This window comes from Taurulus bubalis (assembly GCF_910589615.1).
Source record: "Taurulus bubalis genome assembly, chromosome: 4".
Lineage (NCBI taxonomy): Eukaryota > Metazoa > Chordata > Actinopteri > Perciformes > Cottidae > Taurulus > Taurulus bubalis.
The window spans coordinates 33,690,985-33,713,882 of NC_136592.1; the positions used below are offsets into that span (position 1 = coordinate 33,690,985).

The window sequence follows — 22,898 nt, forward strand, 5'->3', positions numbered from 1 at the left end:
TCATTAGCAGACATCTTCGCAGCCCTAGCCGCTTCCTTTCCGACGTGGCTCCGTTCCCACATGGCTGATGGAAACGAGCGGTCCCGTGATCTGAGCTCCTTTTCCCTGTGCAGCAATGAGATGAGATGGGAGAGAGAGAGAGAGAGAGATAGAGAGAGAGAGAGAGCGAGAGAGAGAGAGAGAGAGAGAGAGAGACAGAGGACGCGCTTTACAGCCCCCTCGAGCAAGTTTATGACCTTTTAGTGATAAGAGGCTTGTCTTTGTGGCCGGCAAATTTACGAGTGCAGTGAAAAAGTGCTTTCTAATGTTACCTGGCTATTTATTTTATTTTTTTATCCGCTACGTCTCTGCAATTAAGAAGCCATATGCACCATATGCATGATATGCACCATATGCATGATATGCACCGTATGCACCATATGCATGACATGCACCATATGCACCATATGCACCATATGCATGATATGCACCATATGCACCATATGCATGATATGCACCATATGCATGATATGCATCGTATGCATGATATGCACCGTATGCATGATATGCATGATATGCATCGTATGCACCATATGCATGATATGCACCATATGCACCATATGCATGCTAATTAACGAGCCCGTTATTTGAACTGCGATCGGTGCACCTGAAAGTGATAATTAGGCCGAGGAGATCGCTGCTAATGCCCCGCGCTGCGATTATTCACACTTGCACTTCGCGCTGATCCGAAATGAATCTGCGACCGGGCTCGCTGGTTAATAGTTCAAAAGGACTCATACAGCGGGCCGAAAGGATCGCTTTAAATAATTAATCTTAACGGCAAACGGAACTGTAACTCTGTGCGTCTCCTTTCGTCTTCCCCGGCTCACGGAACGAGACTATTAGTACGTCATTCAAGGCAAAACTCATCACGGGCCCCCGCCACGGGCCCTCATCACGGGGCCTCATCACGGGAGGGTCCGTGATGAGGCCCCGTGATGAGGGCCCGTGATGAGGGTCCGTGATGAGGGTCCGTGATGAGGCCCCGTGATGAGGGCCCGTGGCGGGGGCCCGTGATGAGGCCCCGTGGTGATACCCCGTGGTGAAGGCCCGTGGTGAGGCCCCGTTACCTTACTGGTTTGCCTTGCATCCACATGGGCAAACCAGATGGAAGCACCCAGGTGGCGAGCAGGACATATACACTTAACTGATAAAGTTAATGTCACAATTTAGCAACTGGCTCTCATGAATGCTGAATGAAGGACTGTTGGTGCCGCCGCTCTCTGCAATTACACTAATGAGCACAATATTCGCGTGGACTCTCGGGGCATTTTGGTTTTTTAGATTGGACGTTTGTGAGCAACTAGACACTCATTCACGGCTCTTCTGTCGTGCCATTTCCTTTTTTTTGTTGTTGTCGTCGCCTTGAGCCGTTTGTGTGGAGCTACAGGTATTTTTCTTTTTGTACACAATGAATGGAAACTCAATACATGTAAAAGCCGTTTGCTCCGCCGCGATCAGACACGTCCTGGGCATGGGGCGAGAGCACAGATCGCCTCCGAGCCAATACAATCTATCTGTAATGGCTTCCTCCCCTTTGATGGCACTGATGTTTAATCACACTAAGAGCCGGGTCTCGCTTCTGCTGGCATTCATTCATTTGGCCTCTTTTCTTTTTTTTCTTTCATTTGTTTGTTTTTTTGACCGCCTTCAAAAGCCAGCTGGCATTCGCCGCCGGCCAACTGAGTCCTGCTCAATACTATGGCAGCGACTGGGTTGGAGATAAATGACTCAGTCACAACTGGTCAATGCCAACGCTCACCAACCAGAACCATCTCGTCACAGCTGCTTCATTAAAAGAATACATTTTGTAATCTAATATATATATATATATATATATATGTATATATATATATATATATATATATATATATATATATATATATATATATATATATATATATATATATTTCATGCAGGCACGGGCCCATTTGTCTTTATCTCCAGAAGCATCCGTCTTTGCCGTCACGGTCATCATGAGACACTCGCTGTGGGCGTATTTCAACGGAGAAGCCGGACCACTGTTAGGTCGGCTTTTCTGCCCCGAACAAGATGTCTATTCATTTAACTTGTGTGGGAGAATTTGTCATTGTCGTGTTTGGTACAGTTTAAAAGGGGCTTTCCACAAGTGATGCCAAGGAGCGATACAGAATGCACTTGTTTATTAGCAGATAGTATATGCTTGTACTGGAGGGAAATCAATCTTGTGTGAGCAGCAAGCAACGACTATGTGCGAAGAGACAGAAATGATTAGGCTGCATTCTTTAATTCAGTAATGTACAATATGGTTTGACCTATGCTCCGTAAATATGCTAAGCTACCAGTTCTGAATTTACCACCCGACAGACTTAAGCGTGGCATCAGTCTTCTCAACTAATTCTTCCCGAAAGAAAGCGAATAAGAGCAATTTTTTGCAAAGAAAAGTTTAAACCTTTCCCTGCAATGAAATGTCCTTGGTCTCAATACATTTTCATATTTCACGCAAAATTGTTTCTGTTTCCGACCAGTAAATTCTGGGTGCCGTCACAGGTTGGCAGCAGTAATATCCCTCGAGTCACACTGCCATGTGGAAAACAAGGAACATGGAATGAATGAAGCCTCTCCAGACCTGGACGTGTACCTCCGTCTCTGGAAAGAAACCAATGGCCTCACCCAAAGAGCCAGAGAAACAGATTTCCACATCATCATTTCAACTCTTTTTCGTTGCATATATGTTTTGCTCCTCCTCCTCCTCCGGAGTCATTAATGGGCAGTAACTATTGGCTAAGTGCCTGGGGCAAAATAAAGGGAACCTGTCAGCCCCCCTGTGTCATTAGCTCTAGTTGGTCTCTCCCGCCCGCCCTGACCTCATGAGCGCCGCTGTGGGACCGTGTCAAAGCCGCCACACAACGCCAGCCACTTGCTTCATTTACCCCCCCCCCCCCCCCCCCCCCCACGCACCCCCCACGCCCCCCCCACGCCCCCCCACGCCCCCCCCACGCCCCCCCACGCCCTCCCACGCCACCCCGCACCGAGAAGGAGAAGAGTTGTTGGAGCGATACCGACGCTGATCTCCCGTGTGCCGTCGTGTTGCAGCTCGCCACATGGCGGTGACAGAGACGTGACTGTGTCCAAGTTCACTCCGTAACCTTTACATAATCTGCCCCAAAGCCCGTCTCTCTCTCTCTCTCATTCTTTACTGCTGGCCTCAAGGCAGCCGCAGTCACCATCTTCTTCCTGTGATAGCCAAGCAGTTTAATAATGAACCGCCTGCCAGGTGACAGATAATAAAGCCCCCCCTCATACTTGTCAGTCAGCCGCTTCGCCTCCCGTGGAAACTGGAAGCGTGGCATCGGGAGTACATGACAGTGGAGTCAGGCTTTTCTTTAGAGCGCGTCGGCCAGATTGAGAGGTGGAGTTGTGTGTTTCTGCGGTGAGATTACACATCGGCCCTTTCACTAACCCTGACACCCACTCGCCCTCGAGTGTCCCATATCGCCCCGCGACGCGCTCCACGTTACCGGCTCCCAGACTGTGGAAGGGAATAAAAAGGGTCTGCCCCTTTTCTCTGTGTTTGCTGAATCAGGATGTGACTGCATGTGGCTACGTAGCAAAACAATCCCTCAGCATCTGGGTAGCACAGCCAGCTTGTGTCTACTTCAGAGATGCACGCAGCCAAAAGGCAGAAGCGGCCATCTTTGGACAGGAGTGGGAAACCTCTGCTGGTTTCCACTCATGATTCACTGCGGCACCTTGCTCCCAAGCCATCGCGGCTAATTCCTTTCTGGAGTAAAGAGAGAGGGGGTCTTATCATAGGCGTGTGTGCAGGTCAGCAATACCTTCCCCGTTCCCGACAAGCAAAACTCAAATCCACAAGCGGCTCCGGCCGGCGCGTGAACCGGTCCGCTCCCTCCCGGCGCCTCTGACCCGGTGCTCTTTTACTACTTAGCGCTGAAAGAACAAGCGCCAAGGTCAGGCTGTATTAGTACACAGAGACAAGGTGTGTGTGTGTGTGTGTGTGTGTGTGTGTGTGTGTGTGGGCGCCAGGGTCGGGCTTGATTTCATAGACTCTGTGCAAGGTCAGCAAGACGCCGTCCAGCTGGCACGGAGCAACAAAGTAAGAACAAAAAATCAGAGGTGCTGTTTTTTTGGTGGTGTATCTCTCCCATGCTGCAGCGCTGATGTGGTGCTAGCTGTTGGCTCACTCGGAGAGGAGGAGGAGGAGGAGGAGGAGGAGGAGGAGTGCTGCCTGACACGAGCACACACACATGTGCACACACACCGGGACGCACATGGCCGTTCACACATGAGTGCGGCCCATTTCATTATTAAACACATTGCGGACGTCCACCGTTTAAAACTAAGTCACGACCCAAGAGCACGGTGGCGCTGACCTTCACACGGCGAGGGTTCTGTGTGAAGGTCAGCGCCCCGTTGGGGATCAACACCTACGGAGAGGACGGGGAAGGAAAATGGATTAAAACCTCTCCATGCAACAAGAGCAGGGCTCCACAGTTGCCAGGTTGCCATTGACAACCATTTTGCAAATGGTTCTTGCGGTCAGTGGAAATTACATCATAAATTATGAAAAGAAACATGCACCCCAAAATATATAAATGTGTAATATTTGTTGTATTAGATTTATAAACATATTGCTGGTACAGTCAGTGTAACATTACGTTGTTACGCTGTGGCGTGAAAAGTTAGACTCACAAAAATAAATTGCAAATTGATTCAACGGACAAAAAAAAAATGATGAACCTGCACTCTCGTGTTTTCAGTTTCGGCAAATGATGCCCGATTGCCAGCGTGGGACCCACGTTCAAGAGTTAGTGCTGATATGGAACTCAAATGCATTCAGAAAATGTAGAAAATAAACACAAGGCAATGAAAGCAGACACACAAATGGATCCGATTGGTTAACAATGCCAGAGCTACGAAGCTGAAGGTTAGCAGGGCGGTGAGGAGCATGCTAACAGGAGAGGGAACATCTACATGAAGTCATACAGAGGACCGAGCTTAAAATAAATGATGCCAAATGTCAAACATATGTCATTTTTAGAGCAAAGCTCTGCCCCAATTAAAAAGCTGTTGAATGTGATCTACTAAAAGTGTTGCACTTCCATAAAGTCAGGGGTCTTTAAATAATTATGTTCAAAATCCTCTGGAGTCAAATTATTTAGTTTTAGGTGAAACCCTGAATACAAACTGTTGCTGGTATCTGGTAAGGTATTGACAATCGAATCATTTCACTGGTACTAGTACGCACTATTTTCTACCCCTTTTTGGACCGTGTTTGTTTTAGCTTTATCCAACACTTTTTTCTTCTTTTTTTTATCAAAAACTTGAGCTCACTTGATCATCAAGTTTATTGTTGGGGGAAAAAAGACGATGTCGGCACTTTCTCCAGATTGCCGACCCTCGCTTTAATCTGGTGAGCGACTGTTGCTTCACAAAGCTGGACTGGAACCCCTCTTTGTAACCCCGGGAGCACAGCTCAAGAGAAAAGCCCTGAAGTTGAGACTTCATCAGACCTTCTTTTCCTCCTCCACTCGTCTGCGCTCCAGCTGAGAAGATAAGCCGCCTGAAGGCGTTGGGGGAGTTGAAAACACCGGAGGGCGAAGAAATCTGTGCCTCCATCCCCCCAAAAACGCTGTCTCTCGAGGCGCCGCTGCTCCGCCTCTTCACCTTTTTGTCTGTGAGCGCCCTCGCCGACACACATTTTGCCTTTTCAAACTGGTCATTTTGCAACACCTTAAAACAGCCGAATGCCTGGGAACGCTCCGTAAGAAGAATCTGCAAACAGCAACGCTTCATTGCTGTTGGTTCGGCCTCCTCCAGGCAGACGGGCGGGCGGGACGTGGAGGGATAACCGGGTTCAGAGAGAAGCGGCTCTTCCACGCCCCTTTTCATGGCGCAATCACATCCCATGAAGTGGGTTTTGTCCTGTGATGAGGATGCTGCTGCCGCTCTTCAACAATCCCATTACGGACCATTAAGGGCGCTGGGGACGTGGCCTGAGAGCACTGCGGCTCCTGGAGGGAGGCCTGGGCTTCGTGTGCACGGCACATCTGTTAATGTCTTTTTAACTCCAGGTGGATGTTGGGAGTTATATTTTTATTTATTTTTCCCAGACTATCTGCGTTCCCGTCTGCTGCCCCGTGCTCACTGGTTAGCGTCACGGGCGCCGGTTTGATGTAGCTCAAATGTGAGCTTGGCTTAAGGCGTGTGAACAGCCGAGAACGGAGGAAAGGCTTAGCGGCAGCGCTTCACTGGACTGGAAAGACAACGGGTGTGTTACGCTGTCCTTAAAATGGTTCCCCTTTCTTTTCTTTTTTTATACATGCTCCGTTTCTTCATGCTGCCGCCTTATTTGAAAATTGCAAGAAATTAAAAGGAAAAAAGCTTGGAAGTCGTCCTCCAGGACCTCAGGAAATAGAACACTCCGATCTATCGTGCTCATTAAAGCTGCACTAATCATCATTTTTACATTATACTCAATTAAATTGTGAAAGGGGTCACTTTTAGTGGTGAACTCGGAAAGTGTTACCACCCAACTCTGCAGTGTCTCATCCGCTTTTATTTCTGGAACACTGCTTTGGTTTCCTACAAACTTTTCTTAAAGGAGACGCATCGGGATCACCGTCAGGTTCTTGCTTGTGTTTTATACTTCAATGTTCAAAAAACACATGATGTTCGTAATGCTGTCTGTCTCAACCCTCTGTCCGAAACGCTCCGTTTTAGCGCCTGTCCCTTAAAGACCCATTTCCCCCCAAAAGCCCAGTCTGCTCAGATTGGTAGATTGGCTGCATACATAATACACAATACATAATACATAATACACAATACATAATACATAATACACTGCACCTTTCAAAGGTAGTTCTCAATTCGTGGGTGGAGACACTGAGATGTGCGGCCGGTTTATTCTAATGAGACTGAATGTGACACAGGAAGTGAAGCCAAATATGAATATGAATTGGTATTGTGTTCATAGGATGACAGGAAACACCATTCAAAATGGATGCTGCTGGCAAATGTTGCACAATTTCTTTGCTTGTTCTGCTGCTGAAAAGATTAAAGTGAAATATCTGCACAACCAATATGAACGAGACAATCTATGTGGTGCAGGCGTTAAAGTCAAAGAGATGCGAAGCCTCTATCAGCTTCATATATCTCCATTGTGTCATTTTTCTGATGTTACGCGAATTTAAATTCAGATCCGACTTTCTGAGACTAAAGGCTCTCCTCCACTTCCCCTTCCCTCCTCTTCCTCGTTCGGTGACAGGAAGCCGGTGGGGAGCGAGGACACAGGCAGCAGGAAGCACAGCTGGCTGCAGAGACCTCGTTTCATTTGGAGGAGACCCTGAATGCATCGTGCACAGCAATTATGAAAGAAAGATCAGTGGCAGTCAGAAGATGACTTGCATACGGGCCTGCGGCTGTCATGTCAATAAACAAATATGGTTATTAGCTTGTTTTTTTCTACGCCGCTACAAGTGGGGCAGAGAGGTCATACAATACTGAACTTAATGTTGTTAAATAAGCATTCGTCCTTTTAACGCGTCGTCGTGCGGAAACCGCATTCGCCGATGGTGGATTTACGCTCAACCTTTTTGTGATGCCAAATACATACGTGGGTATTCAAAAACTGTTTATATTTAATGCAAACCGGCACAAGGAAGGTTGAATTCAGTAGAACCCTCACAATAATTTTCTAAAATAAAAAGTTTACCTAATAGAGCCGCAAATTAGTAGGAAAAAGAGACGGAGAAATACCTGTTAAATAATCCAAATAAATCAGAGATTTAGAGAATTGAGTCATGCCATTATACTATTACAGGACTGTCAGCGTCAAGAGGAGGGAGGCCAGTTGTGAGCTGCACTTTTTTTTCTCGTTAAATATTAAGACTTCTCAGAAAACACTGGTATGTGGGACATGTTTGGAATGTGCAGAAGTGTGTGAAGCAGAAATGCTTCACACACATATGAGTCGTTACAGTCAAGGGCTGCAACCAGTTAACTGCATTGAACTGTCATTGAGGTGAATAGGTGCCACGTGCACATTTAGAAGAGGTACCCCCCCCCCCCACCCCCCCCCCCACCCCCCACACACACACACACACACACACACACAAACAAAAGAGTCAGTGTGCTGACTCAGCAGAAATTGATTGGTTGGGAAGTGTTGACAAGTACAGGGGATCTGACTGTAAGTGTACTAGATAGTTTGGTCCCCCTTGTATACATCCACCTTGTGTACTTCTTCTATTTAACAAAAGGTGACACATCACGCTGACGAAAACAAGTTAGACAAGAGCTAAGTTGGGCCTGTGTGGCAAACGGGTACAAAATAGGGAAAAACTTCCAGAAAAGTATTTATTTCTCTCATTATGGAAGTGGAGCATCTCGCGGCGGCTCCTGTAGCGGCGCCGCTCTGAGCTGAACTCTGGGGCCGGGGCCTCGTGAAGCGCCGCCATTAATCAAACAGGCAGCTTGCAGATTTTATTTTTTAGGTATATAAGAAAAGTGGCATCAATAAAAAACACACACACACACACATCTTGGGAACAGAAGGGAGAAAAAGACAGTGTCGAATAAGAAGTGGAAAAAGAAAGAAAGAGTCACCTTGACTAGCCGCTAATTTACAAGACGCCGACACGAGCATCAGGTAGGACGAGCTGCCGCTCGCCTCGTTGAAGTGTTTATCCGCTGAGCTCACAATTTGGCAAGCTCTGCGTTTCCACAGTTTATTGTGAAGTGTGGCCGCTACAGAATGCTAACAGCTTGTCTTTTTTGTGCAACAGTTGCGCTAGCTCCCTCACACACACACACACACACACACACACACACACACACACACACACACACACACACACACACACACCGCCCTCTCCTTCCGAGCTCTTGAGACGGAGCCAACTAACGTGAGGGCCGGGTGCATTTTCCAGCAGCCAAATAAATGATTTCCCTCATTCCCTCCGAGTCCAGAGGAGTCAGCCGTCTCATTAGGCCGACGGCAGCCATGTTGAATGTGACCGTGCTGAGTCTGAACGAATCTCAGAGGGTTCAGGGGTCATCTCATTATCTTTTTTTTTTTTACGCCGAGAAAAAACTGCTGTTTTCCTGAACTCCAAAGTGACAGTTTGCAGGCAGTAATGAGGTCTGGATGTTGAAGGTATCATCATTCACATTCATAAAGAAAAAGAAACGAATCAATCAGAGATCCTCTCAGCGGCGCTCATCTCAGCCCTTGACAGACGGGGAACCCCGGGCCCTCGGGCCCCCGGTTAGCGGCTAACGCGGGACAAGAGCGCTTTACCGCGCCCCGCTGCGCCCCGCTGCGCCCCGCGTAATCGATCAGCGGCTCCGGGGCCGCCGGGGAGCGGAGGGAGTCGGGGTGTCGCGAATGGAGCGAATCGATCATAGAAATGCATAAATAATAAAGTGGCATGTCACTGTGACTTCCTATGGATTTTCCCATTAGCGGCTGACGGATACAAGCTTTGAACGTCAGGGGGGTCATTGATTACCACGAGTCCACGCACTCAGTCGCAATGTCATGTCATTCCTTGCTTCCCCCGAGGGCTCTGCAGCCTTCCACCTGGGCAAAGTAAATGAAAGGTCAACAGGTGCACCGCGTCGTTAAAGCTGTTACACACACACACACACACACACACACACACACACACTCTCATGATACCACTGCAACTTCGCCACACCTGAACTCTTCCCTCTTGAGAGAATCTGAATCCACAAATGTGGAAACGCTGAGAGAAAAGGTTCCGTGTGAAGGATATCAAGTCATAACAATCCGCTTCTTCATTATTTAATCGCATAATTAAAGATTTTTGATAATAATTATGCAGCAAACATTCGCTTGTATCCCCTCTACAATGTTTGGATCTGTTTCGCTGTTTCATGTCATTTAAAAATCTTTTTGACTTTTTCTATTTTTTGATTTTAAGATGTCACCTCATGCTTTTAATGGATATTTTTGGCGTTTAAACACGGAACGATTCCACCGATAATTCTGTAAAATAACCTACAGAAGGAAAATGATCGTTAGTCCCCTCCACTCTAATTAGAGGCTTTTCATAGGTCAACTCTATCCACTGAAACACTGGCGGCACAATGTCACCGAAGCTCTGCACGTGAACGATGCCACGGAAACCATCGACCGGACGCTGCAGCTAAAGGTTATTATAGTCCTTCATTAAACTCGTGATTATTTTATTGATTCGTCAATTCATGCTTTGAACTCAAAGAGAAAGCCAGTGTCCTGTTTAGCCTGAACAGCCAAAGACCCACTGATACTCAGTTTACTATGTGACCAAGGAAAGCTATTCACCTTTTTAGAAGCTGGACCCCGTTTAGCATCTACTGGCTGGAACAATGTATTGGCTGATGGATGATTATGACTCACGTTCAGATCGGGTCCCTTATCTCCACTGGCATCAAGGCACAAACAGAATGACAGCAACTGGTCCACCATGTAATTAATTTAGTTTAAATAATGTTAATCATTTAAAACAGTCATGATGAATAATGATGAAATAACTTGAAAGTCTATCTTTTTTGGGGGGGATAAAAAATAACTCAATTTAAAGAAAAAGTCAACTATTCGGCAATAAGTTGGTATGAAAGAACGAAGCCAACCCTCGCTCTGTCGCTCCCTCACGCTGTGTGTGTGTGTGTGTGTGTGTGTGTGTGTGTGTGTGTGTGTGTGTGTGTGTGTGTGTGTGTTGCATTCAGAGCCCGGCTGAGGAGGCCAAACATTGGCAAGACAGACCGATAATTACATTGTTTTAACGATTCTTCCGCAGCCTATTAATGGCAGCGTTTTGGCGAACATAACAGAGGTCAATAACGTAGAGGTCAACTCTTTATCACACCTGCCGGCACTAGTTACACAGGAACATGCCAAACAGGGGCCGACCTGCAGGTGTGATGGAGCTGATGGAGCGAGATGACACGCGTTGGAGGGGGGGGGAGTATGGATTACATGTATGTGTGTGTGTGTGTGTGTGTGTGTGTGTGTGTGTGTGTCCTAATGTATTCAGAAATACACAGAGAGACTGCTTCCTCCATTTTCTTCTAGGAATGCTGTTTTGTCTCGTCCTCATCGTTGGGCGGTTAGAGGCTGCCCTCCATCAGAGCAGGCTCCCAATGAGCGGATGCCCTTTTACAGTATTTCCATGCTGCCTTCAGGGACTCGCCTTGCTCCTTCGAGCAGCCGGCGTCTGCGATGATTAAAGACTTGATCCGTTTCTGGGGGTTGTGTGAGGATGAAGGATGGAGGAGATGTGAAGTGAGAGAAATGATCGTGGACTCTCAGAGTCGCATACTGTAACAGGATAGTGTGCAATCAGGCATGAAGTTAAAATAACTTCTCATCTTCTCCCTGTGTTTCTCTTGAAACATATCAGACCCATGGTTTGAAGGTTGGATCATTTATAGAGCTGCCTTTGAAATTGTCTTGAATTTTATTTTGCCTCGCATTTCCCATCTCTGACCACAACTGCTGCACCACCAGGCGTCAACCTGCGGGCCTGAAGAGCGAAGCAATGCAGAAGCACCTCAAACCTGCATTTTCTCTACTGTCCACCAGGGGGCGACTCCTCTGGTTGTATAGAAGTCTATGCTTCATGTGTTAAAGCTGCATTCTCTCTCCTGACCACCAGGGGGTGACTCCTTTGGTTGTATAGAAGTCTATATAAGTGACTCTACTTCTCTTGATGTATTCCCTCAGTAAACATTGTAAACATGAGTTTATGTCTCAATCTCTAGTTTCAAGTCTTCTTCAATACAGCATGATGTTCATTTAGTGAATGATGGTCATTTAGAGTCAAACAGACCATAATACAGGGGATGCTTTAGGGCGGGGCTACAGGTGATTGACAGGTTGCTACCAAGGCGTTGAACACACTGTTGTCCGTGTTTTGTCTGACAACTTTCGACAGTGTGTTTACCGCTCATGAAAGTTAACTGTAACTTCTGATTACAAAAAAAGAAGAACAAGATGCCGACGGCCTAAAAGACAAAACTGCGACGGCTAAACTGCCGAACTCTGAGGCTGAAGAAGTGAGTCACTGTGACTGCGTCCGCTTCTCATCCAACACAGCCCTCTCCCTGTATGTACATCATTTCACTCACCGCAAAGGCTCCAAGTTAAACGACAAAAAGAAACTTCCCTCTAGGACGACACAGATGATCCCACTGAGAGGCGCATCCCCTGCTGGCTTCCCACCCGCCCACACTCACCCAGCTGGGTTGATCCATTGTGTCCCAGAGACAACCAGCAGGTAACACAATGTAACTCAGAGATATGACCATGAATCCTCCCCACATGTTTACTCACATCAATAGTTTTGTTGTATTACAAACTTTCTGAAATGTTGTGTTTTGGTATGCAAATGAGCACAGTGCCTCATTTGCATATATTTCCATGAACAGAAATGTGAACATCGGATACATTCTGTGTTGACATGTTAGAGTCAACGTGTTTTCATTGCGGGAACATTCAATATCTCTTGGTATCACTCCATACATTCAGAAAATACTTCCAAAAGTCATAAGAAATGTCGATTTTTGCCAAGTTTTTAGGAATGAAATGTTCTACAGACCAGGTTATGAATGATATATGAACAAACCCCTGAGAAAAAACTTTCAGAATACAGATAGGAATGAAAGTGGAAACTTCAGTGTGTGTCAGTGCTACTGGAGATGTCTGGCTCACGGAGACAGCATTAAAGATATGTATTGTCAAAATGTCACTATACATAATAGGATTAAAAAAAAGGATCTTATGGCAATCACCATGAAACGTCCCCAGTCGATTACTTTCATTAAAACATGTGTTTTTTGTATAATAGGTTTTCTGATATGTTATGCAAATGTGTTTGGGGAGTTTAGCAGACATCTACAGACACAAGTAGACAAAGTAAAACACCTGCATGTTGTTTCCCAGAGCGACACCCAGTCAGCTCCACTGGGCCGCTTCAGGGTTCAGTGGTTTGCTAAAGAGTTCCTCCTTCATGGTGGACATGACCAGAAAGAAAAAATAACTCAAAACAATGCCACATCCCCAGCTGGCTTCCCACCGAGCTGTGTTGTTGGAATGCCTGCTGGGAGCTGCAGGGCTTCTGTTATGCTATCATCAGAAACATGAATGAAATGCACCCCAAAAAACACACATTGTAATAAAATGAGCTGCCGTCTCTGTTGCATTTTATATTTTTATTTTTGTAATGGGCCAGCCCCCCTCATCAAAGTGATTAAGCAATGACACTGATTGTGACGATGCAGAGAAGACGAGGGAAGAACCCCGCGAGTCTCTCTCTCTCTCTCTCTCTCTCTCTCTCTCTCTCTCTCTCTCTCTCTCTCTTAATTTGTGCCAAATCAAAACATATTCTTTTGAAATGTCCAGCACTTCCCTCTTGAGGAAGAAGGTGATGAGGAACCCAACGGCTGTGATGTCATCGCGCAGACAGACCTCGTGCCAAGCCCTTCAGGTGAAACCATTATTGGCACTTCGGAACTGATCAACCAGCCTCTGAAGATGCTGCGCGGAAACTCAGCGTGGAGCCCGACTGGAAACTAAATAAAAATCAAAAGAGTTTGGGGGAATGAACTCAACATGCAGCGCGTCTCTGCGCGCGCCGCTGTGGGCATCAATAATGAAACGGCAGTCTGGAGAGCAACAGACCTAAAAATGCATGGAGTGTTATTTTCTCTTCCTCACACACAGACACACACACACACACACACACACACACACACACACACACACACACACACACACACACACACACACACACACACACACACACGCACCATGGAAGCAGCACGCGCATCTTTAGACACACAACGTATAAAACAAATCAGTTTGAAATCAAATGGAATCACAGCCCCCCCCCCCCCCCCCCCCCCAACCGTGACGGAGCAACTTGATGGCACCACTGCTGAGTCTCTGCATGAACGCGCACGTGTGTGCATGTGAACGTGGGCGAGAGAGAGCGTTGAAGGGAGGGGGAGAGTTAGGACAATACATTAATTAATAATGAATTCATTAATTAAATCCAAACTCACCCCTGGAGGATATCTGGAAGGAGAGGCGCGGGTCCGCGGCGCGTATGGCCGCGGTGTAGCGGTCCTCCATCCCGGGCACCTGCGCCTTTTTCTCGGGCATGAGCCGGACCCTGAGCCGGCCCCCATCCGCGCCGAGCCACCACTCCAGAATAGTTGTGAGGTCCATTTCCAGGTCGAGCGCGCGGGCCTCCTCGTGCACGGACAACCCCCCGCACCCGGTCCGCACTAGATCCTCTCCTATTTCCACCACGACTTGGTTCCTGCTGGCTTTCGTCAAGCCCAGTTTCAGAACTTTGGACAGCGGCCGCTCGGCGGACGCGTTCCTGGACGCGGACTCGGCGAAGGTGGACATGGTCTTCTGCAGGGGGACGCAGTGCATCTTCAAGTTGGCGCGCACCGCGTAGCACCCGCTGAAAGTCTGGCAGTCCCCGTTCAGGGGTCTCTTTATGAACTCCGCCAGGTAATAGCGCAACAGAGAGGGGACCGCAAAATCCACCGCCAAGGTTTTCCTCTTGAGCCTGGAGTTCAGGGTTTGGTTCGAGTCCCGCTTGCTCCCGGTTTCCCCGCTGGTGCCGCCGCCCCCGTTAACGTAGCCGAAGTCGGCGGTGGGGAGATCCATCCCCGCGGAGGCGCTCTGCAGCCCGGCGAGAAATGCCGCAGAACAAACGAGCGAAAACAATATCCTGGCGTTCATGGTTCAAATAGATGGAGGAGAAGAAAACAAAAAATCTCGTTTGTTTTAAATGGGAGAAGAAGCGCCCGGTAATCCCGCCGCCTCGCCGTCTCCTCTCCGTCTGCTCTCGGCACACAGGCAGCAGCAGCAGCGCAAGATCTCAAAGTGCGGATCGATGATCCTGCGGGTCTCGTGCGCCTCCTCGCCGGTGCGCACCCGCGGCAAGACGGAGGGAACTGTTTCTTCTTTTCTTTTCTTTTTTTTTACATTTGCTCGCCACTGACTGTTGCTGTCCACCCCGCTTCAAAAGGGAAGAGTGCCATCTCCCGCTCTCTGGTCCACACGCACACACACACACACACACACACACACACACACACGCACACACGCGCGCACGCGCGCACGCACGCACGCACACACCTTTGAGACAATGCCTTTTCCTCGCCGGTGCCCCCCGGGCCGCTGATTGATATGCCGGTCGGCTCCGCTCCGGTGGCTTCCAAAAAAAAAAAAGAGAGACTCCCTGTCTCTTTGGCACAGTTGTGACGGCGGCGCACAAGTGGTCTCTCTGTCAACAGCGGGATGCGGGGCCGCGCTCTCTCTCTCGCTCTCTCTCTCTCTCTCTCTCTCTCTCTCTCTCTCTCGCAAACGATGTTGTTTTGGTGGGAGCAGCAGAGCATCGATCAAAGTTGTAAGATACCCCCCTCGCCTCACGCCGCGTGCCTCGGGTTAATTGCCCCCGCTGATGTGTTCGGTGCCCATTTGTTTGGGGTCACAAAGTGGCGGATCCGCTCGCCTCTGTCATGCCAGCACATGCGGTGGGAAATAAGAGAAGAAGAAGAAAAGTCAGTTCTATTGACGTCAACGCGAGTCGTTTCTGTTCTGCTCCCCTTGCGCAGGGACGGGGTGGCGGCGGTGATGGGGCTCTGCGGCGGGAGGACGCGTCTGGAGCGCAGCCGTAATGGTGCCGTGTCTTTATTGGAGCACAGACCCGGCGCACATCACCAACAGTTCGTCTACTCTCTCTCTCTCTCTCTCTCTCTCTCTCTCTCTCTCTCTCTCTCTCTCTCTCTCTCTCTCTGTCGTGATTTCTCAATGAATCACAGAGCCCCCCTTTATGTGCGCGTGTGTGTGTCCGGAAATTGGATGGGATTTAGAGCCGCACACTCCCCCGTTCCGTGTGTGCGCAACATCAGCCCGTGTTTATGGGGTTGGAGGTTTTGATCTTATTCTATCTGGTGCGCAAGAGGCAGCTCATGTGCCACACAACAGAACTACTTCCTTAATTGGGAATCAAGGGGCGCAGTGTTTGGGGGGGGGGGGAGCCAGAAAATGATCATTTGCCCCCCTCCCTCCCCTCCCTCATCATTCTCTCTCCCTCTCCATGTGTCTAAAAGTTGATCGGATAGGACACCCGCTAGATGGCGTCAGCACATGCCGATGGTAACTCACACATCCAGTGATGCCTCCTAATTGCCCTGAACGTCTCACCTCTCATCAGAGTATCTGTGGAGGAGGCTGATGTGGAGACGTCCTACACCGCAGAGTCAGGAGCCGTAGAGTTAAAGTCAGACAGCAGAGAATACAAGTCCGATTTTTATCTGGATTTTTATATTTTTGTTGCAGACAAAGTTGGAGATGAGGTCATACCCATTTTATTTTTCTTAGCAGCCAAAATGTACAAAAGACATTTATTCACTTGTATTTCCGTGAAATGACCAATAACCGGAAGGCCACCCTGCAGCCGCCTGTGTGACCAAGCCATGGTGTGGTTGGAGTCAGAATCTGCAGAAGATGATCAAATCCAGACATAATAAATGCTTGCTGCATGCTGACCACCCAGTTCTTCCTCCATTCATCGCTCCCAAACTACTACATCTACAGTAGATGCACTGTACAGTATTATTGTGACCTAATCCCGTATTCATTGTTATGGCTACTTTAACTGCTTCAGGCATCCAGAGCCTGCTGACTGCACGGTTCTTGTCCCAGCCATAAGAAACATACTCAGGTGGTCAGGATTCATTATTAATGCCAAGAAACCCGTTTGTTTTGCATCTGCACGTTACCAGCCCATTCTTTGCCACTAATCAGGCCACTAACGGCTGTTTTTAATTACGCCTGGTGGAGATCATGCGTCCCGTTGTGTGTGTGTCCGTCTGTCCGCGGCTAATCTCACAAACTAGTGGACCCATCGACCAGCGGAGTTATCTTCTGCTCCGGGACCTCTCGTGTGTGCGTGGATTTCACACTTCTTTAAAATAAAAACATCTTATTGACTGTTTGATATCGTCATTGACGGCTTCAGCAACAAAAGGGTCTTTCCGGTTATCGGTTGCAAGCGTCCTGGTCTGGTTACAGACCACATTGTCGTGGCTCAAAACACTCCTTTTGAAGAAGAGCATCTGCAGATTAATTCCATAACCGATATGTTATGATCCATTACATTAAGGCATTATACAAGATGATTAAGTCCCTTTTTCCCTCTGTGGTATTCAAGCGTGATTCAATCCTTCCTCTTTGTCTGGGTGGGAGACGCTTTGCTCGTGTTACAAATGCAATACTCTTTTTCTTTCTTTCCTAAATGGGAAGCAGTCCGTTCTGTTTAAGGGTTAATTGAGATGCACCGGTAGTAGGGGAATTATTAATATATTTCTCATTGATTGATCACTGCCTTGTGCCTGCATAATTACTTCCCAATAATGGAACTGTCCTTTTCGGAGGCTATATTTCATCTCTATTCTCTTTTTTTTCTCTTCTTCTTTACTTGCTTTCTTAATTTGCACTCTCTCGCCATGATTGGACAAGGCAGTATTGGTTTATGTAAATACACACGGGCGCAGGTGCATTAACCTTTTGAAACCGTAGACCCCCGAGTTTTTCCAACTCCATGGTTCAGGGCCTTAACAACACCCACCTACTAATAACACACCTTTTTGGAAAGATTAGGACCTAAAGAATCCGAATCTGCACACAAAAACAAAGCCTTTCGGTGGTACAAAGGAGTGTTAGTCAAAAAACGGTGTCGTTCAGTTAAAAATTTGCAAAATTACTTGCCAAAACTTTACTTAATGCCAAAAAAATGGTTTTAGAAAGGTGAGATGAACAGGAAGCCTTTGAGTTCAGGAAACGTGTACGGAGGAAGAAAGAAAAAGCTAGAGTTACTGAGATGTGTTTGTTAGTGAAATCTGACTTTGTAAAGGTTCTTATTCAGGATTTAGTGAAACCTTACGGTCCGCCGTAGAAGTTGATGGAGATTACCTAAGTACATAAACTTAACAATTACTTTAATTATTGTTTACACCACATGTCTCTTCTCACAAGGGTTGCAGTATCGTAGCAATGTAAAGGAAGTTAAACAACGAGGTGGTTCCGGAGATAATTAAGGAAACGTTGTTGTTGTTGTTGTTGTTTTGTCCGATAACAGGGACGGGGGGCGCATGGAGCTTATGTGGTTTTAATGTTCAACACTGACGAAAAGCTCAACATCGCAAGGTTTGTGACTGCGTTGTCCTTAGTCCCTTTCCTTCCTTCCCCCTGACACACACACACACACACACACACACGCACACACACACGCACACACACGCACACACACACACACACACACACACACACACAGCGTCCAGCGTGCAAATTCCTGCAGTGTAGGTAGAAGATGAAAACCCAGTCCAGTAGACGAGTATCTTCAGCCTGTGTCTGCTATGGCAGAAAATTGGACCCAGAAGCACATTGATGAACATTTTCTTCTTCTTCTTGTTTATTCATCATGCATTCCACCCGACATCTGGGCACGTTGAACATTTTCAGGACAAGTTTTATTCATAGGCGGAGAAGGTGATTCAATTCAATGTATTTTGTACAGTCCCAAATCACAAATTTGCCTCAGAGGGCTTTACAATCTGTACGACATCCTCTGCCCTGCACATCGGTACAGGAAGAAGGGAAGACACCTGAGAGAGCAGAGGAGGATCCTCTATCAGTGTGATAGATGTACAGAATGAACAACCTGACAGAGTTACAGCACATTACATGAACATGACAGAAGTTATTCATATAATCAGAGTAGGCATGACTCACGACTACCAACAATAGCAGCAGTATATTTAGTATAATAATAATGATTATAAAAGCAGTAATGGTATCAGTAATAGTAATACAAATGCAACTAATAATAATCACAGTAGCAGTGGTGTCAGGCAGGACCGGGGTCAAGAAATAACAACGATCCATGCAAACCTGTGAGGAGAGAAAGCACCAAGAAATAGAGTTAGTGATGTGCAATGGAACATGAATCCATACAGAAGGAGCTAGAGGAGAGGAGAGAGGAGCTCAGTGTATCCTAAGATGTGCCCTAGCTATACACCTAAACCAGTCCTAACTATGAACCTGATCCAGTCCTAACTATAGACCTGAACCAGTCTAACTATAGACCTGAACCAGTCCTAACTATAGACCTGATCCAGTCCTAACTATATACCTGAACCAGTCCTAACTATAGACCTGATCCAGTCCTGACTATAGACCTGATCCAGTCCTAACTATAAACCTAAACCAGTCTAACTATAGACCTGAACCAGTCTAACTATAGACCTGAACCAGTCTAACTATAGACCTGAACCAGTCTAACTATAGACCTGAACCAGTCTAACTATAGACCTGAACCAGTCCTAACTATAGACCTGATCCAGTCCTAACTATAAACCTGAACCAGTCCTGACTATAGACCTGATCCAGCACGAACAATAGACCTGATCCAGTCCTAACTATGACCCTGATCCAGTCCTAACTATAGACCTGATCCAGTCCTAGCTATAGACCTGATCCAGTCCTAACTATGAACCTGATCCGGTCCTAACTATGACCCTGATCCAGTCCTAACTATAGACCTGAACCAGTCCTACCTATGAACCTGAACCAGTCCTAACTATGAACCTGATCCAGCACTGACTATAGACCTGATCCAGCACTAACTATAAACCTGATCCAGCACTAACTATAGACCTGATCCAGTCCTAACTATGAACCTGATCCAGCACTAACTATAAACCTGAACCAGCACTAACTATAAACCTGATCCAGGGAAGGAGAAGCGGCGACACAGTCTGAACTTTCTGAACATTCAATATCTAATTCGCCGCACAGTACTCACAACGCCGGCCTGACATTTTCTCTATGCACGGGCTGTTGGGAGGGTAGTGGAGGTATAGAGGGTAGTGGAGGTATGGAGGGTAGTGGAGGTATGGAGGGTAGTGGAGGTATGGAGGGTAGTGGAGGGTTGTGGAGGTATGGAGGGTTGTGGAGGTATGGAGGGTAGTAGAGGTATGGAGGGTAGTGGAGGTATGGAGGGTTGTGGAGGTATGGAGGGTTGTGGAGGTATGGAGGGTAGTAGAGGTATGGAGGGTAGTGGAGGTATGGAGGGTAGTGGAGGTATGGAGGGTAGTGGAGGTATGGAGGGTAGTGGAGGTATGGAGGGTAGTAGAGGTATGGAGGGTAGTGGAGGTATGGAGGGTTGTGGAGGTATGGAGGGTAGTGGAGGTATGGAGGGTAGTGGAGGTATGGAGGGTAGTGGAGGTATGGAGGGTAGTGGAGGTATGGAGGGTTGTGGAGGTATGGAGGGTTGTGGAGGTATGGAGGGTAGTGGAGGTATGGAGGGTAGTGGAGGTATGGAGGGTAGTGCAGGTATGGAGGGTAGTAGAGGTATGGAGGGTAGTGGAGGTATGGAGGGTTGTGGAGGTATGGAGGGTAGTAGAGGTATGGAGGGTAGTGGAGGTATGGAGGGTAGTGGAGGTATGGAGGGTAGTGGAGGCATGGAGGGTAGTGGAGGCATGGAGGGTAGTGGAGGCATGGAGGGTAGTGGAGGTATGGAGGGTTGTGGAGGCATGGAGGGTAGTGGAGGCATGGAGGGTTGTGGAGGTATGGAGGGTAGTGAAGGGTAGTGGAGGGTAGTGGAGGTATAGAGGGTAGTGAAGGGTAGTGGAGGTATGGAGGGTTGTGGAGGTATGGAGGGTAGTGGAGGTATAGAGGGTTGTGGAGGTATGGAGGGTTGTGGAGGTATAGAGGGTAGTGGAGGTATAGAGGGTTGTGGAGGTATGGAGGGTTGTGGAGGTATAGAAGGTTGTGGAGGTATGGAGGGTTGTGGAGGTATGGAGGGTAGTGGAGGTATAGAGGGTTGTGGAGGTATGGAGGGTTGTGGAGGTATGGAGGGTAGTGGAGGGTAGTGGAGGTATAGAGGGTAGTGGAGGTATGGAGGGTAGTGGAGGTATAGAGGGTAGTGGAGGTATGGAGGGTAGTGGAGGTATAGAGGGTTGTGGAGGTATGGAGGGTTGTGGAGGTATAGAGGGTAGTGGAGGTATGGAGGGTAGTGGAGGTATAGAGGGTAGTGGAGGTATGGAGGGTAGTGGAGGCATGGAGGATAGTGAAGGCATGGAGGGTAGTGAGGTATGGAGGGTAGTGGAGGGTCTGAGTCTCGAGTGGAGCTGATCCCCGTGCGCCTCTGGGCTCTCCAGGTGCCTCAGAGGCCTCTGGGCTGTGGATGCGGTGTCACCGTTGCACTGAAGCAAGACCACATTAATATCAGATGGAAGCCCATCGGTAATGCCGGCCAAATTGATTTTCAACGTGCAGAAGCCAAAGTAAAGCGCCGTGGCTCGAGTTCCAATTTTTCACACTAAATTAATTTCGATGAACGGATACTAATGTGCTTAACTGTGACCCGGATGAAAGCCACAGAGAAGCAGACGGCTGACGCGTGAGCCGGCCACGCTGTTAACAGCGTGGCTGTATCTCATTAAGAAGCGTGCGCTCTGAAAGCCATTTTGCCGGACCGCCGAGGCAAACTTAATTGCTTTCAGATTGATCACTCGTTCGCACTTTTCAGTCCTCGTGCAGTAAAAAAATGAACCGGAGCCTGGATATCTATTACCCACAATGCACAGCCACCAGCTTTAAGGGCCATTTAATCTGAACCAATGTTTAGTATCCAGCTCACAGGTCATGAGCAGGCGGGGCGGGGGAAGTCGTGTGGGAGTGGCGGTGTGATAAATGACACACAGATAAGTTCTTACAAAGACCCCCTCCCCTCGAGCAGCTTTTCACGCGCGTGGTGAACCTCATAAATCAGCAGCCGAGTCCCACAGCCAGCGGCCGGGTCGCCGTACTTCACAGCCGGCTCCGTCCAGCGACTCGGAGAGGGATGGTTTTGTCACGATAAATAAATAAAATCAAAAAAGTTCGTCCAGAGTTGTCAACCCGCCTCTCTTACACTTCTCTCACAGTTTCACAGCCGTTTTCTTTTCAATCCTTTTGCCTGTTTTGTTGCTGTTGCGCAACACGCCGTCTGCAGTGATTGAGGAGGAACCCGGGCCGTGCATTTTTACAACGGCGAGGCAACAGTAAGTTCCTTTAGCATTCCCACCTCGTGGCGGGTTTTTCTCTCTCTCTTCGTTCCATAAATCAAACACAGTCCCACACCCCTCCCCCTCCTAACCTGCCGAGTGGAAGAAAATAAATAAGGCTCATGAAGAAAATAGGGGTGGGACGAAAAAGAAGAAAAAGAAAGATTCCTTTTGCACGGATGCCTTTGTTCAGGATCTGGTTTCCTGTTGACAGTAATAAGACTTTGGGGTGGTCGTCTCTTGGTGCGCGCTCACAGGTGCAGGCAGGGTTAACTTTTTGATAAGTGCCGATTCCTTGGGTAGCGGACTTGAAAGATGTCGGCCTTTTAGCTCCGGTCCACCGAGCCCTCTGCATGACCAGCACTCACATTAATCATCGCACTGCATCCTAGAAGCATAACTCTTGCTGCCTGGACTCAACCGGGCGCGTCTTCGGCCAGCGGAGCGATTGCTTCCACGCTAGCCGACGCTAGTGATCCGACAGACTAAGCTAGTTTCAGAAGCAGCTGCTCTATCCCGCACAACCTTACAGTCTGTTTCCGACACAGCAGATCGAGCCGGAGGTGAAACGGCGAGAGCATCCGGTCAATTTTCTAAATAAACCTCGTTAGCACTCCTATCACAGCACCACATCCACAGATCCTTAATCCATGTTGTCAAAAACCAAACTTGTTTTCTTAATGGTAATCTCTTTGTCTGTAGGTTACAGCACAACAAAG

At 47.9% G+C, this 22,898-nt stretch overlaps 1 protein-coding gene across 1 annotated transcript in view; it reads right to left on the reverse strand.

Annotated features, from left to right (window-relative positions):
• Nucleotides 1-14,803, reverse strand: part of LOC306736028 (ALK tyrosine kinase receptor-like) — a gene marked incomplete at both ends in the record, with an annotated part of 325,018 nt that extends 310,215 nt beyond the window's left edge. The window contains 1 exon segment of the mRNA XM_079217608.1: nucleotides 14,110-14,803. Coding sequence (XP_079073734.1) covers nucleotides 14,110-14,803 — 694 coding nt within the window.
• Nucleotides 14,804-22,898: the final 8,095 nt, after the last annotated feature.